Consider the following 14,958-nt stretch of genomic DNA (forward strand, 5'->3'; position numbering starts at 1 on the left):
GGTTTATTCTGACAGAACTTACAGACAGTTCTGAGACTTTTTCCCAATAATATTTTTTTAGGCACATTGATCAGTTAGCTATCAATTCCAAAGTTCCACAGAACTTTATTAATCGTGCATGTCACTGTGGTCCCCACAACTGTGCTCCAGGAAAGATTTAATAATATACCTGTGGTTCTGAGGAGATGGAGACATTCTCACTTTTTTTTTTAACTATGCCAGGATCTAAAGACTGAAAATCTTTTTATAAATAAACCCAGAGAATCAGATCTTTCTTCCTTGATTCTCCGGCTAGCTTATAAAGACCAGGCTAGATTCTGTGCTGCAGCCCATAAAATTAGATCAAAAGGCAATAAGGGAACATTATTGATTACAATCTGTTCTTTTGTCCTGTTGCTGACTGGTGTGGTTTCATGATTTATGTTTATTGCACCACTGGAAAATTTTGTTTGTTCAACAATTATTGATAAGGCTTTATTGTACTCTGTTTATGATGCATGTTGCTGATGTACACACTCCTACTAAAAATGCTCATTTGTTTTATGCTGGTTTTTGTTTCTGATAAACATTAACAAAGGAACTCTTAATTCCAACCAGATGTGACTCTGCTTAGCTTTCTTCAAGATCAGTTAGGTGTTGTTTCACCTGGTGTGATACCCTGTTGCTACAATGACATTTGATCCTTATATGATGTTGATTTCTATACAATTTGGGATTTTGTGCTCACTCAAAAAAGCACTGGTGCCTTGGTCCCTACTTAGCTTTTTTTTTTTTTTTTTTTTAGGTCAGCCAGGCTGGCTAGATGGTGCTCGTGTGCTATGATGCATGTGCAGATTTTTTACACGCATGAAATATACTAATGACCAATACTGCTGTTTATTTCTATTTATTCAATTTCTATAGCCGCCCCTATCAGTCAATGGAGCATCATGATCAGAAACCTGCATCTTTTGTATGTTTGTGCATCGTTGCTGCATGTGCAAAAGGAGAGGGGCTTTGATGCTGATACATGCACCCTTGCTGTGGATACTATTGCATGCTTCAAAAAGAAAATCTGGTTTTGATTTTGCTTAATCCATTGTAGTGCTTCTCAACCTTGACAACTTTAACATGTGTTGACATGATTGCTGGGGAATTCTGGGAGTTGAAGTCCACACATCTTCAAGTTGCCAAGGCTTAGAAATACTGGTCCATTGTTATCATAGAATCATAGAGTTGGAAAGGACTTTGGAGGTCTTTTAGTCCAATCTCCTGTCTAAGGCAGGAGTATCATGACAAAGTTAATTGTCTTGCTCTTTTTACCCTCTGCATGTGCAGAGGGTAAAAAAAAGGTTATTTCCTGGTTAAAACCAGGAAGAAACAACCGGGCAGGTGGGCGGAGCCTCGTGCCACCATTCCTACCGGTTCTCTGAACCACCGGCCGCCATCGCTACCAGTTCAGTCGAACCGGTCTCCAAACCAGCAGCATTTCACCTCTGGTTTTAGTTAATATCTGAGGTATTTCATTATCAATACTATACTAAAGGTCACATTCCTTCCTTCACCAGTTTTTTTTCTTTCTAGTAATCAAAAATATCTTCTTTCTTAGCTGCAACATAGATTTCTAATGATTTAACTGGGAACCTAACTCTTGGTCTCATTTTTAGCCCAACATGTGAGGTGGAGGTCCCTGAACGGCTTTCTTGCTGCTATGGCCGCCTTCAGCACTATAACCTGATTGAAAGATGCATTTCGGTCTCTGCCAGAGAAGGAACTGAGAGTGAAATCATGCTGATTCACAGGTATGCTCCAAGTAATTAGATAGTTACCAAAAGCTAGGAGTATTTTAATTTCAAGAAAATTTTCCAGTATGGAATAGATTGCAAGGGAAGAATCAGGCAAAAAGCAGCAAACAAAATATCAACCTATAGATAAAGAAGCTTTTACACTCCAGTGTAAAACTTTTACACACTACTTCTACTGTATATAAACTCTCCCAGCATATGCACAAAGAGATTCTCTTTATCTCTTGTTTTGTAATCTGGAGTTTTTATTTATTTATTTAGTTTGTCAAACATGTATAAGATAACAGATACGAGTGTAAACATAATTATGAATACATAAAATGGATATGAATAAAAGGAAATATTAGGACAGGGATGGTAGGCACACTGGTGCGCTTATGCATGCCCCTTACAGACCTCTAAGGAATGAGGTGAGGTCTACAGTAGACAATCTAAGGTTAAAGTTATGGGATTTGGGTTTTTTTTTGTTTTTGTTTTTGTTGAGCATATGGGTCATTAAGCTCATTATCCTGATAACTAGAAAAGGTCATTTGCTGGGCAAGCTGCAAAGAGGTAACATGCCATTCAGAAGTGGATTCTGTTGAGATCCTAGAAAGAATGGAGAGTAGAGCAACAAAATGATAAGGGGACTGAAGGCTAAACCATATGATGAACGATTGAGGGAACTAGGTATGCCTAGTCTAAGGATGATGATATGGTAGCAGTCTTCCAGTTTTGAGCAGCTGTCAAAGAGAAGAGTCAATTTATTCTCCAAAGTAGCTGAGGTCAGGACAAGAAGTAGCCAGAGGAAATTCATTAAAAAAATCCAATCTAGAATTAAGGAGAAATTTCCTTGACAATGAAAACGATCAGTGGCTTGCCTCTAGAAGTTGTGGGTGCTCAATCATTGGAAGTTTTCAAGAAGAGACTAGACAGCTATTTGTCTAGAATGGAGTAGGATCTCCTGCCATGGGCAACGGTTGAACTAGAAGACCTCTAAAGTTCCTTCCAACCCTATTATTCTAGATTCTATGTTCTTCAGTTAAACCTTGATTTCTGAATATTTAAATTACCCTTCCAATGAGTTTTCTCTTGTCTTCTAGGAGCTCTCCCCTGCTTCCCTTAGCTATGGCACCAGACCATCATCTCCTCTTTAATGGCTCCCAGCTTTTCCACTCCCCACAGTTTCTTAGCATCAACACTGATATAAATATAATTATTCAGATTAATCCATAAAAAAGAGGAAAAAGGGAATATGTGTTTGAATAGAATGAGGGATGAGTTCAAGGCTGACATTAATTCTCTGTCTCTTAAACTTGGGCGATTTATTGTTGCGCTGAACTGAGCCACAGTAAGGAATGAAGCATCAGTAAGAAATGTGATTTTGTATTACTAAATTCAATGCATCCTAGATGTCCCAAAGGTGCTTTTTTTCAGGAGGCAACTCAACTTTCTTGTTTTTTCTTTTGAAAAAGAAGCTTCTTCAATTCTGACAGGATAGTGGGGAATGGAAGAATTGATATTCGTTGCAGACAGCTGGTCATCTGCATCCATTTAGCGGGTTGTTGAAGCACTTGGAGGTTTATCTGTGTCCTCAGGGTTTTCCCAACACAGATGACCCTGAGGGCACAGATAAACCTCCAAGTGCTTCAACGACCCGCTAAATGGATGCAGATGACCAGCTGTCTGCAAGGAATATAAATCCTTCCATTCCCCACTATTCTGTCAGAGCTGAAAAACCTCTTGGATGACAAGTGAAACATCTTCGAAAGAAAAAACAAGAAAGTCCAGTTGCCTCCTGAAAAAGCACCTTTAGGACAACCATGACTTGGATGACTGAGATACTCTACAGACTAATGCTTCCTAGACTTAGTGTTCTAAACTTTTTTTAAAAAAATCCGTCCCAAAGAAATGGAATTGCATTTTACATGACTGCTCTTCATAAGAGAAATGGTCCCAATTTGGTTTTGACTTAGGGGCAAAATCAGTAATCAGCCCAGTTTATATACATATTGGTTCAGCATCTTGTCTCAGATCTCAGTTGGCTTGCTCTATATAAATAGCTGTCCTGTCACTTTATCTGCAACCAGATTCCTGATTAGCAGAGTAATAGAGACGGCAACATTTTAAACTGGCTCACACCCTACGTTATGTCTATGGGTGACACCATATTTCTTTTTTTTTTCCAGTATGGATTATGTGGAAGTGGTGAAGAGCACTGAGAAAATGGAAAAAGAAGAGCTCCAAAAAGTCTCTGCTGAATATGATGCTGTTTACTTTCATCCAGTATGGAGCCTAATCAAGAATTCTTCCTAGATATAATGTACTTTAGTCATAAACCGTTTTCTCCAAATTCCGCTGTCCACCCAAAGAGTTGTGGGGCGACTGTTCTTCAAAATTAAAACATATTGTTCTTAAGACATGAATATTTCTCAAGGCTCCAGGGTCATTTTGGAGGAGATGGAGAGTCTTTGATGACATGGTTGCAGCTGTCATTTTGGCTTTTTAGCTTTCCTGTGGAAGGCCTGAAAAGGATCTGTTGCTGTTGCTACCACCACTAAGCCCTTTCCTGATTTGGAGATTTTTTTCCCCTCCATTTTTAAAATCTCTAATCCAAATTATGTAACTGGAGTAAGATGCTGAACACCACAGTCATTTTGTTAATGTTTGCAGAAGGAACCAAATTTAGCCATTGTTAAATAACTCAAAATGGGTTTCAATGGCCATCCTTAACTTTGAAATGTTTCTACAGGCTCACAGTTCTGCCTTCCCTGGAACTAAATATGTGTTCATAAACTTGTCCCTTTGAACAGGTGGAGCTTTTCTTATGGCCAAGACTCCAAGCTTCCTCCAGATGTATCCTTCTCCCCATCTCCCCAAATTCCTACTTTCTTAGTTCTCCTACTCCTGGAAATATAAATTGGGAGAAGGTGACTGCTGAGTGCTTCTTTGAATTACAGTTCTAATACCCAATGCCTGAATGAGGGGAAATTCAGTGTTGTAGAGTGCCAATCTGTTCCCATCTCTCCAGCCTTCATTCATTCTTCTCAGAAACTGCAGTAGAGTCTTTGAATCATGAACTTGTTCTGTTCTTCAGACAACATATCGTTGTGCCAAAGTGGCTGTGGGAGCAACACTGCAACTGGTAGATGCTGTGATGTCGGGAAAGACCCGTAATGGCTTGACTCTAATAAGGTAACCAAATTGAACTGTTCTCTAGGACAGGGGTCTGCAACCTTAAATACTCAAAGAGCCATTTGGACCCATTTCCCACAGAAAAGAAAACACCGGGAGCCACAAAACCTGGGTGGGTGTGGCCAACTCGATGTCACTCACTTCTATCAGTCACATGACACCCCCTAGCCACGCCTACCCAGCCGGTCATTAGGGCAGAGAACCAGTTGTTAAAAAAACCACAAAATCCTTTTGACATCTCTCTCTCTCCCCTCCCTCCTTCCCTCCCCCCTCTCTCCCTCTCCCTCTGTATCTCTCTATGTCTCTCTCTCTCCCCCCCTCTTTCTGTATCTCTGTCTCTGCCCTGGCTGCTTCTCCATCCCCTGTCGCCCTTACCTTCTCAGGCCAGGTGAGGAGTGACTGGGAGGGGAGGGCGAGGGGCGGAGCCAGCCAGTGGTGGGATCACCTGATAGGAAGCCACAGCAGAGGGCCCAAAGAGACAGGGAGCCACAGCAGAGGGCCCAAAGAGACAGGGAGCCGCAGGTTGCTGACCCCTGCTCTAGGTGAATGTTCTTTGGTATAGTTTATGGTTAACTGACTTAATCATGCTTGGTTGCAGGCCTCCAGGTCATCATAGTCAAAGAAATGCAGCCAATGGATTTTGTATCTTCAATAATGTTGCTATTGCAGCAAAATATGCTCAGAGAAAATACGGCTTGCAAAGGTGAAGTATATATATTTAAAATCACAAATCTTTGAAGGTCTTACCTTTTAATGAATGTTGTTGGTTCATGCAGGATCCTCATTGTTGACTGGGATATACATCATGGACAAGGAATTCAATATGCATTTGATGATGACCCCAGGTACTGCATGAGTTTCAAAAAGTTTTTATTTTGGAAATGAATTACCAATAAACTTCAGTAGCAGACAGCAGGCCTCAAGATATTTTGATAGCTTTCACTACACAATTATGTATCATTTTGGTTTTTAGGCAAATTGTATTAATTTTGCTATAACCTATATCTTACAGTCTGTGTTTTTAATGTTGTAAAACTCCCTTCAGTGTTGAACTAAAGTGATAGATGAGGTCCTATTCAAAGATAAAGATGAAAACAATTGATTAAAAGTATACATGTTATTGTGAGGTACATTTACAAAATGGATGGCACTCCTACCAACACCCACATTTTTGCGGAAAACTTTAGTGACATCTTAAAAACTACTCTGACTCTATAACTATGAAAAATTAAACTCGTCCAGAACACCCTATATTTAAATCAATTTATAGAAAACTTAAATAGTGAAAATTCATAGATTTCAGACCTAGTTCAGCTATTCTGTCCTGGAATAAGCACTGCTGAGAGTAGTTTGCTTGGTGTATCAGCAACTTCATTAAATACTATTTTGTTCTTGTTAGTGTTCTCTATTTTTCCTGGCATCGGTTTGAACACCAGAACTTTTGGCCTTGGCTCAGTGAGTCTAATTATGATGCGGTTGGTCAGGGGAAAGGAAAAGGATTCACCATAAATGTCCCTTGGAATCAGGTAAATGTTGTTTAATAGCACTATAATATAAATAGATGTTAAACTCTAGCAGTCATGCATTTGATGCAGTTTTGTTTTTAATTCCATTTACACACCTACTATACATATTTGCAGTCAACTCAGAACTCATTTTGTAATTAGAATAGATTTGTGTCCTCATATGCAGCTGATGAATTATGCACAGGGAAGCATGGTTTCCGCTGAAATACCGTAATTTAATAAAAACACTCATTTTCCTACTCTACTGTTTATAAAAAATTTATTTGTAGCACAGACTTTTAAGAAAAATAACAGTTTTATTACTGTGGTAATATTAATGAGGGCAACATTTGAGGCAAAAAAAGTAAAAAAGTAAAATATAGATTGTATATTGTCAGACGGAACGTAATACACATTTTAAAATGTCCATATAGTTTTCCTTCCTGGGGATTTAGAAAACTGTTTGCTGAATACAATTTAGAATTTGTTGGAGAAGCACAATGCTCTCCAGAGACGATTTCCACTAATATATTTGTGGACTTAATAGGCCCATATAATGGCAGTTTGGGGTTGTTGGTTTTTTTTCTGTTTTAAAAGAACTGTTATTTTGTATTATGCTTGGCTTTGCAGGTTGGAATGGGAAATTCAGATTATTTGGCTGTATTTCTTCATGTCTTGCTTCCAATAGCTTTTGAGGTAACTTTTGAATTCTGGACCTTTTCCCCCCTAATTACGGATGCTATTTCAAAGTAGAATACAATAGTAAAATACTTTTGTATAATATCAGAAATAATCTTCAATTATTTAAAAGCAACAATTTCCTTTTTTAAAAAAATTACATTTAGGATTATCTGCAGGAAGAAGGCCCAAAAACCAAGACAGCAGCTGTACTGCACTCTTGGTTTTTTTGCTACCGTTGGGATCTCCCCAGATTTGTTGTGCTACAATTATCTCTGTATAACGAGAGCTGCTAGTTGTTGTTTTTTAAAAAGACTATGAGCCCCTTCACAAATGTTACAGTTCCTGAATGTTGTTGTACAATTGTGTAACAGAGCCAATTCTCTGACATCTCTGTAGTGGTGTGAAAGGAATAGCTCCAGAAATGCTACAGGTAGTCCTCAATTTATAACCACAACTGAGGCCAGAATTTCCATTAGTAAGCAAGGAGGTTGTTTAGCGAGCTGCACCTCATTTTATTACCTGTTTTTTAAAGGCTGTTAAGGGAATCACATGATCATTAAGCAAACCCTGCTTCCCCCATTGACTTTGCCTATCAGAGGCAGGCTGGGAACATTGCAAATAGTGATCTACATCAGGGGTCTCCAACCTTGGCAACTTTAAGACTTGTGGACTTCAACTCCCAGAATTCCTCAGCCAGCAAAGCTACATAACCCCAGGATGGTACAACTATTGTAAACACATGCTGGTTGCCATATTTTGATCACATGACCATGAAGATGCTACAAGGGCCGTAGGAACATAAATCACTTTTTTTTTTTACTGCTGCTGTAACTTCAGTCACTAAACAAATGATTGTGACTCGAGCTCATTACCTGTAATGAGAATGCCCTTGGTCTTCACTTTTCCCTGTCTGTTTGAGATCCATGGTTTTAAAATGAATGGAAAATCTATCAGCTCAAACTGCTACTGGGACTGAATTGGACAAGAAACAAATGAGCAAGGAGTGAAGAATGTGTGAGGTCTGATTAGACAATTTTGGTCCTGCATATTCTACATTGGTCAACTGGAGGGATTATTTGCACGCAAATTCTTCTAGCAAAAAGGCATCAAAGCAGGGAACTTGTGGGTTGCTTTTTGTCGGCATTTTTCAATTGTCTTTGATCACAAAATGTCTTTGTTTCTGCTTGTTTTGTTTTTAGGGGCATTCCACTCATTTTAAAGTAGCTGAGGTTGAGGGAAAACAGCTCAAAGGTTTTATGAAAAGTTTGAAAGGGAACAGTAGATCAGAAATCAAATCTTGATTAATTTAAGAAAGAACCTGTGACTTTTCAGATCTTGATGAATTACAACTTGCAACATCTTTATACTGTGCACATTATACTAAAATATAAACTCTGTTGATTTTTTTCCCAACTGTAGTTTGATCCAGAACTTGTTTTGATTTCTGCTGGGTATGACTCTGGAATAGGCGATCCAGAGGTAAGCTCTTTTCTAGATACTATTTTTCTTTCTTTTTTCCCATGAAAATAGATCACAAAATGTCTTTGTTTCTGCTTATTTTGTTTTTAGGGGCAGATGAAAGCGACTCCAGAATGCTTTTCCCATCTTACTCATTTTCTAATGAATTTAGCTAATGGAAAGTTGTGTGCAGTTTTAGAGGTATGGATTTTATTACAATCTTATTTCCAACGTAATAAATGCTTTTTAATTAGAGGTACTGTTCAAATTTTTCTTGGATTATGAATATTTACATATTGACACAAATCTCAGATGCTTACTGGTCTATGAATACAGATAGTCCTTGACCTATGACCGTGATGGCGAACCTATGGCATGCGTGCCACAGGTGGCATGCGAAGCCATATCGGTGGGCACGCGAGCGTTGCCCTAGCTCAGCTCCGGTGGGACTGGAAGTCGGAAAACCGGCTGTTTGGGCCTCGGCGGAGTGGGGGGGGGAAGGCTGTTTTCGCCCTCCGCAAGTCCCTAGAAAGGCTCTGGAGCCTGGGGAGGGCGAAAAATGGGCCTACCGGGCCCACCATGCTATCATGTGCCAATAGCTGTGGGAATGCGGGTCATGCACGAATGTATGAGGGGCGGGGCACATTGAATTATGGGTATCAGCACATGCACGCACAACTTCCCCCGCGCTCCCCCCCCACTTTTGCCACGCGACAGCAAAAAGGTTAGCCATCACTGATTTATGACATATCACTTAGCAAGCAATCGAAGTTCCAATGGGCCTATCTGAGGGATACTTACAACCTAAATTTGAAGTTCCAATGGCCACCCTCCCACCCACAGTCATATGACCTCACTTTGTGTACTTGGCAACCAGGCCACCTAGGCCATTCCAGAGATCATAAAAACAGTAATACTATTACTACTTACAATTATCTCACTTCTTTCTTTATGAAATGAGATTTTTTTAGGGGGGGTACTTATTTTCAGTAGTGATTGCATCAGGTGTTTGGAAACCAGCATACGCTGGTGTCTTATGAATACCACTCTTTAAATTTTCTAATAATTTAACACATCGATGTTGATTGCTTAATCTTTGCTTGGAATTTTGTATACTCTTTTATATTTTACATTGGTTTGTTTTTATTTAGGGTGGATATCACTTACGGTCACTCTCTGAATCCGTCTGCATGACTCTAAAAGCTTTGCTTGGAGATCCTTTACCTCCTTTGTCTGGTGAAATGATGCCATGTTTAAGGTACATGTATGACAATGTTCATGTGTGTAGGCCAGCAGTGGGAATCAAATCCCATCGCTACTGGTTCGCTCGTGGACACTCTCACACGTGCACAACATTTCTGCACATACGCAGAAGCTTCTGCGCATGCACAGAGACATCTGAGCGGGTGGGTGGAGCCTCCTGCCACCGCCACTACCAGTTCGCCCAATCTGGGGCGAACCAGTAGCAACCCACCACTGGTGTAGGCATGTAATAACTAAAAAGATAGATCTGCATTGACAAAAGGCCAGTTCTAAACAAGCCTGTGGCTGGGACAATCTTACAAAATTATTTCCACTAAGGGATTGTCAAAAAAGGCAAAATGGTGATCACGCAATTGAAACCACTATCAGAACTTTTTTTTATTCCTGTGTGAGCATTTCTGTAAATAGGATTCCACTATTTTGATCTTTTGAGTCAGGCAACAGTGCAAAGTCCAGAATGCATTTAGGTTTTTACTGGTCTACCCAAGCCCTGCATTTAAATGCAGATTCTAACAGTTTTATGTATGATGACTTGTAGTAGACAAACCTGTGAAGATTTTACAGTGGAGAGATTGGATGTACATTTGGTATATACCTGTTCTTTTAGTGTTAGGTCTATAAACCATATTGCATTGTTCTATCATAAAATCATTGCTCAGTGAGGAAGATATGTTCTTAAATCTGTTCTCCTTAATTGTAGGAGAACAATGGTGTACAATTGCGACATGGCTAGGTTATAATCTTTTTAATTTGAAGATTTCATATGGCCCACCATATCTTTAAACCAGTGTTTCTCAATCTTGGCAGCTGGAAGATGTGTAGGTTTCAATTTCCAGAATTCCCCGACCAGCATGCTTTAAATGTTGAATGACAAAGACAGAAGCTCATATAGAAATGTTACCCTAAAGAATGGGAATTTCTAGTGACCTTCACACACTCTCTTGATAAATGGCATAAAATATAGGCAGTATTGGATGAGATCTCTGAAACTGGTGCAGGAGGCATCTACCCACAAGGTATTTACTTGTGCAGTGGATTAGTCCTCACTGTTTGGAGGTGGTTATAGGTAATTTGAAAAAAGGTAAAGGTTTCTCTTTCAGTCGTGTCCATTCTAGGGTGCAGTGCTGTGCTGAACTCTGCTTCTTGGCCGAGGGAGCCAGTGTTGTCCAAAAACATTTTCCATGGTCATGTGGCTATACTCCAAAAGCACAAAGAATGCTGTTACCTTCCTACTGAAGAAGTAGTCATATTTGCATGCTTTTGAACTGCTAGTTTGGTAAGAGCGGGAGCTCACCCTGTTGTTGAATGAAACCAAAAGTGTAGAATTACACTATTCTTTTCCAATAATTCAAGTGCCTCTGTAGGTTTGCTTAATTGCCTACAAATATGCCAATCTATATATCCAAAAGAATCTCCACTGCTTATATCAGTGTTTCTCAACTGGTAGCTTGAAGATGGGTGGACTTCAACTCCCTGAATCCCCGGGGCGTGGTTATGGCCGTGGTGGTGTGAGGACGTTTTCCTCCACTTCGCAGGGCATTTTACGGAAGATAAATGTGGATTAAAGTGTTTGAAATGCATTGATAAGGACCAAAATTTTATAAATTGTATCGGAAGAGCTACTGGCCCAGCAGACTGACTTTGGAATCGTAGGTCACCCTGAACGACTCAAATTTTGAAGCTTTTCATAGCATGGGAAAGTGGAAGGAGCGAAGGGTGACCAGATAGGCAGTCGCGATTGCATATTTGGAGTAAATAGCTGTCTTTGTTCTCATTATTACTGCGATCTGTGTTTGTTTTTGCTGTGGGATAAAGGCACGGAACATCAAAAGACTGGTGGAAGGGGTTTTTTTTTTCTCTCTCTTGGAAGAATATGTGAACTTTAAGTTGATCTTTTGTTTGTGAAAGTGCCTGAGTTGAAGCGGCAAAACGCATTTCTGGGCAGTGCCTTCCAACGGATGTTAGCTTTTTTTTTTAGGGAAATTACGTAAGCTGAATTGAGAACTATAAACTTTTATTGCTGGCCCTTTTGAGTGCAATAATAAGCTGTCTCAGCTTCAATATTGGATTGCTGTCCCTTAATCTTCATTACAGACCCTCTTGGCAAAAGTGGATAATTAAAACTTATTAAAAAATGGCGACCCAACAATCTTTAGAAATGCAACAAGTTGCTGTGGCCTTAACCAAAATTAGTGAAAAGATATCAGGACTGTCAGATAGTATGGATAATATGACATTGGAAATTAAAAGAATGAAGCAAGAAATGAATGAAAATTTTGCAAAGCAAACAGCAGAAATGACAATAATTAAAGATGAAATTGAGCAGATTCATACACATGATGCAAAGATAGATTGGCAAATTGGAGAAATCTTTTTTAAAAATGAACAACAAGATAAAAGAATTTGTCTTTTGGAAGAAGAAGCGAGGAAATATAATCTGGTTATTCGTGGAATTCAAGAAGAGAAAGTGGACAATTTGAAACAACGAGTTTTAAAATGGCTCAATGACTTGGATACACAAATCACATTTACAGCAACAAATCTGGCAAGTGTTTTTAGAATTGGGTTTAAAAGACAAAACGGCTTAAATAGAAATGTACTTGTCAGATTTGCAAATCTTAGTGACAAATTGGAAGTGATGGTGAAAGTGAGAGAGATGGGTGAAGCTTTGAAATTTGAGGAGAAAATTATTCAAGTCTTTCCGGATATATCAAGAGAAGAAAGGGCGTGGAGATTTTTTTTGAAACCAATCACAAAGGTTCTGAGAGACAATGGAATTAAATATAACTGGAGACCGCCACAGCAACTAAAATTTTTTTATAAAGGAAGAATGCAAATAATTACTTTGGAAACAGATGCAGTGTTATACTTACATGAACTTGGATTGATTGTAAAGTATGAGGACGTAACAGAGATAAAAGATCAAATGCTCAAGATGGGTGGAACATATGCAAAAACATCAACACCAGAAGAAAAAGGGGCTGCTGGAGGACAAGATCCTAAAGGACTAAAGCGGAAGGAAATCTCACCTGCGATGGTTGAACAAAAGAAAAGTCGTGATGATATAATGGGAGATGGAGCGGATAAGAAATTCAAGGATCTTGAAAAAGAATTGCAGGAAGCTGAGTGCGGGGAGAAGTTACCACCCTTTCTCTGAGAGATGAATTTAAGTAGACTACCCAAAAGAAGTGACCCGACCATTGGCATGTCCCCTCTCCCCTACTCTCTTTATAGAGGCGGAAACCAGTTGAGGATGTGGGGGACGAAGATTGTTTGTTATTCAATGTTTGATGTTCTTTTTGTCTTTTTTTGTTTTTTTTTTATTGTTTTTTTTCTTCTATGTTGAATGTTGTTTGGAATGTGGGAGATTGGTGCTGGGATCTGGGCACAGAAAGGAAGAGGAGGGGAAAGGATTAAAAAAGTTACAGTTTAAATGGGTTTAATAAAAATAATGACATGGAATGTGAAGGGTACAGGGAATCAGATCAAGAGAACACGATTGGAACTTAAAATTAAAAGAGATTTACCAGATATATTATTTTTGCAAGAAACCCATCAGAAATCTGAAGACTCAAATAAAATGTATATAAAGGGTATGCAAATTTATGAAAAATCTTTTGGAACTTCAAAAGCTAGAGGAGTTGCTACATTGATATCAGATAGGGTATATTTTGAAAAAGAACAAGTAATTGTGGATGAAGAAGGAAGATATGTAATAATTGTGGGAAATATTAACGAGGAAAAAGTGACACTGGTTAATTTATATTTACCAAATGAGAAGCAAAAAGAATTTCTTGAAAAAATAACTAAAATTTTGGAAATCGAAAGTGTAGGGAAAGTAATTGTGGCTGGGGATTTTAATTTAATTAGAGATAAAATAGATAGTACTAACCCCACTCGTTGTGGAGGAGCAAATAAAATGGGGACCTTAAATAAATGGATGTTTCAAAACGGCGTGGTGGATGTCTGGAGAGAAGTGAAAGGAACTGAAAGAGTGTACACTTTTTACTCTAAGATACATAATACATATTCAAGAATTGACTATATCTTAGTTTCTAAAGATTTGTTGAATAATGTGGATAAGATAGATGTGGGAATTTTTAAGGATTCTGATCATGCAGAAGTTACGATGGAAATAGATTTTAATTTTGAGAAAAAAGGAAGTTGTTGGAGATATGATGAAAAACTGTATAAAAATGAGGAGGATAAAAAATGGATATTTAAAAAATGGGAAGAATGTTGGAGATTGAATGATAATGGAGAGGTTAAATTTGAAATTGTTTGGGATGCGATGAAAGCAGTGTTTAGAGGGGAAAGTATCAAGTTATCAAGCAGAAAATATAAAAATTATAAAAATAAAATTGAAAAAGATAAAAGCCAGATTAAAGAATTGGAAAATCAATTTTTGCTTACTAAAGAAAAATTTTTTTTGGAGGAATTAAATTTGCTAAAAAATAAATTGATAGAAGATATAGAATTGGTAAAAAAGAATATGAGATATTTAAATAGGAATTTTTTTGAATTTAGCAATAAAAACTCTAAGTTATTGGCAAGGATGGCGAAAAATAAAAGAGAGAAGAGAGAAATTGGAGCCTTGATAGATGATAAGGGTATAAGACGCTATAAAAAATTAGAAAAATGTGAAGTGGTCAGGAACTTTTTTCAAAATTTATATTCGAAAAAATTAATTGATCGGGGAAAACTAAGAAGCTATTTAGAAAAACATGTTGTGAAAATTGACCAAACATACAAAGATTTAATGGAAGAAGATATAACACAAGACGAGATTAATGGAGTAATACAAAAAATAAAATTAGGGAAAGCTCCAGGTGAAGATGGATTACCTGCTGAGTTTTATAAAGAATTTAAGGAAATAATAATACCAAAATTGCAAAAACTATTTAACGGAATTTTACATGGTGGAGAAGTTCCGTTGTCATGGAACAGAACGGTGATATCTATAATCCCTAAACCAGATAAAGACTTAGAAAGGATTGAGTCCTATCGGCCCATCTCTTTAATTAATCAAGATGCAAAGATATTTACTGCCATTATAAATAATAGATTAAGTAGATTTATAGACAGATATATAA

At 38.1% G+C, this 14,958-nt stretch overlaps 1 protein-coding gene and 1 pseudogene across 4 annotated transcripts in view; both read left to right on the forward strand.

Moving 5' to 3' along the window:
* HDAC10 (histone deacetylase 10) overlaps positions 1-14,958 on the forward strand; it is a 34,062-nt gene that overhangs the window by 3,169 nt on the left and 15,935 nt on the right. For all 4 annotated transcript variants that reach the window (XM_034421148.3, XM_060687145.2, XM_034421156.3 and 1 more), the window contains 10 exons: positions 1,647-1,781; positions 3,953-4,049; positions 4,861-4,958; positions 5,557-5,661; positions 5,735-5,803; positions 6,358-6,484; positions 7,094-7,159; positions 8,564-8,623; positions 8,714-8,803; positions 9,754-9,860. In XM_034421148.3, the coding sequence (XP_034277039.2) occupies positions 1,647-1,781; positions 3,953-4,049; positions 4,861-4,958; positions 5,557-5,661; positions 5,735-5,803; positions 6,358-6,484; positions 7,094-7,159; positions 8,564-8,623; positions 8,714-8,803; positions 9,754-9,860 (954 nt within the window). The remainder of the gene's footprint in view (positions 1-1,646; positions 1,782-3,952; positions 4,050-4,860; positions 4,959-5,556; positions 5,662-5,734; positions 5,804-6,357; positions 6,485-7,093; positions 7,160-8,563; positions 8,624-8,713; positions 8,804-9,753; positions 9,861-14,958) is intronic.
* LOC148112921 (uncharacterized) lies at positions 11,711-13,039 on the forward strand (annotated as a pseudogene).

Source organism: Pantherophis guttatus, chromosome 7 (assembly GCF_059756535.1).
Source record: "Pantherophis guttatus breed Tessera chromosome 7, ASM5975653v1, whole genome shotgun sequence".
Lineage (NCBI taxonomy): Eukaryota > Metazoa > Chordata > Lepidosauria > Squamata > Colubridae > Pantherophis > Pantherophis guttatus.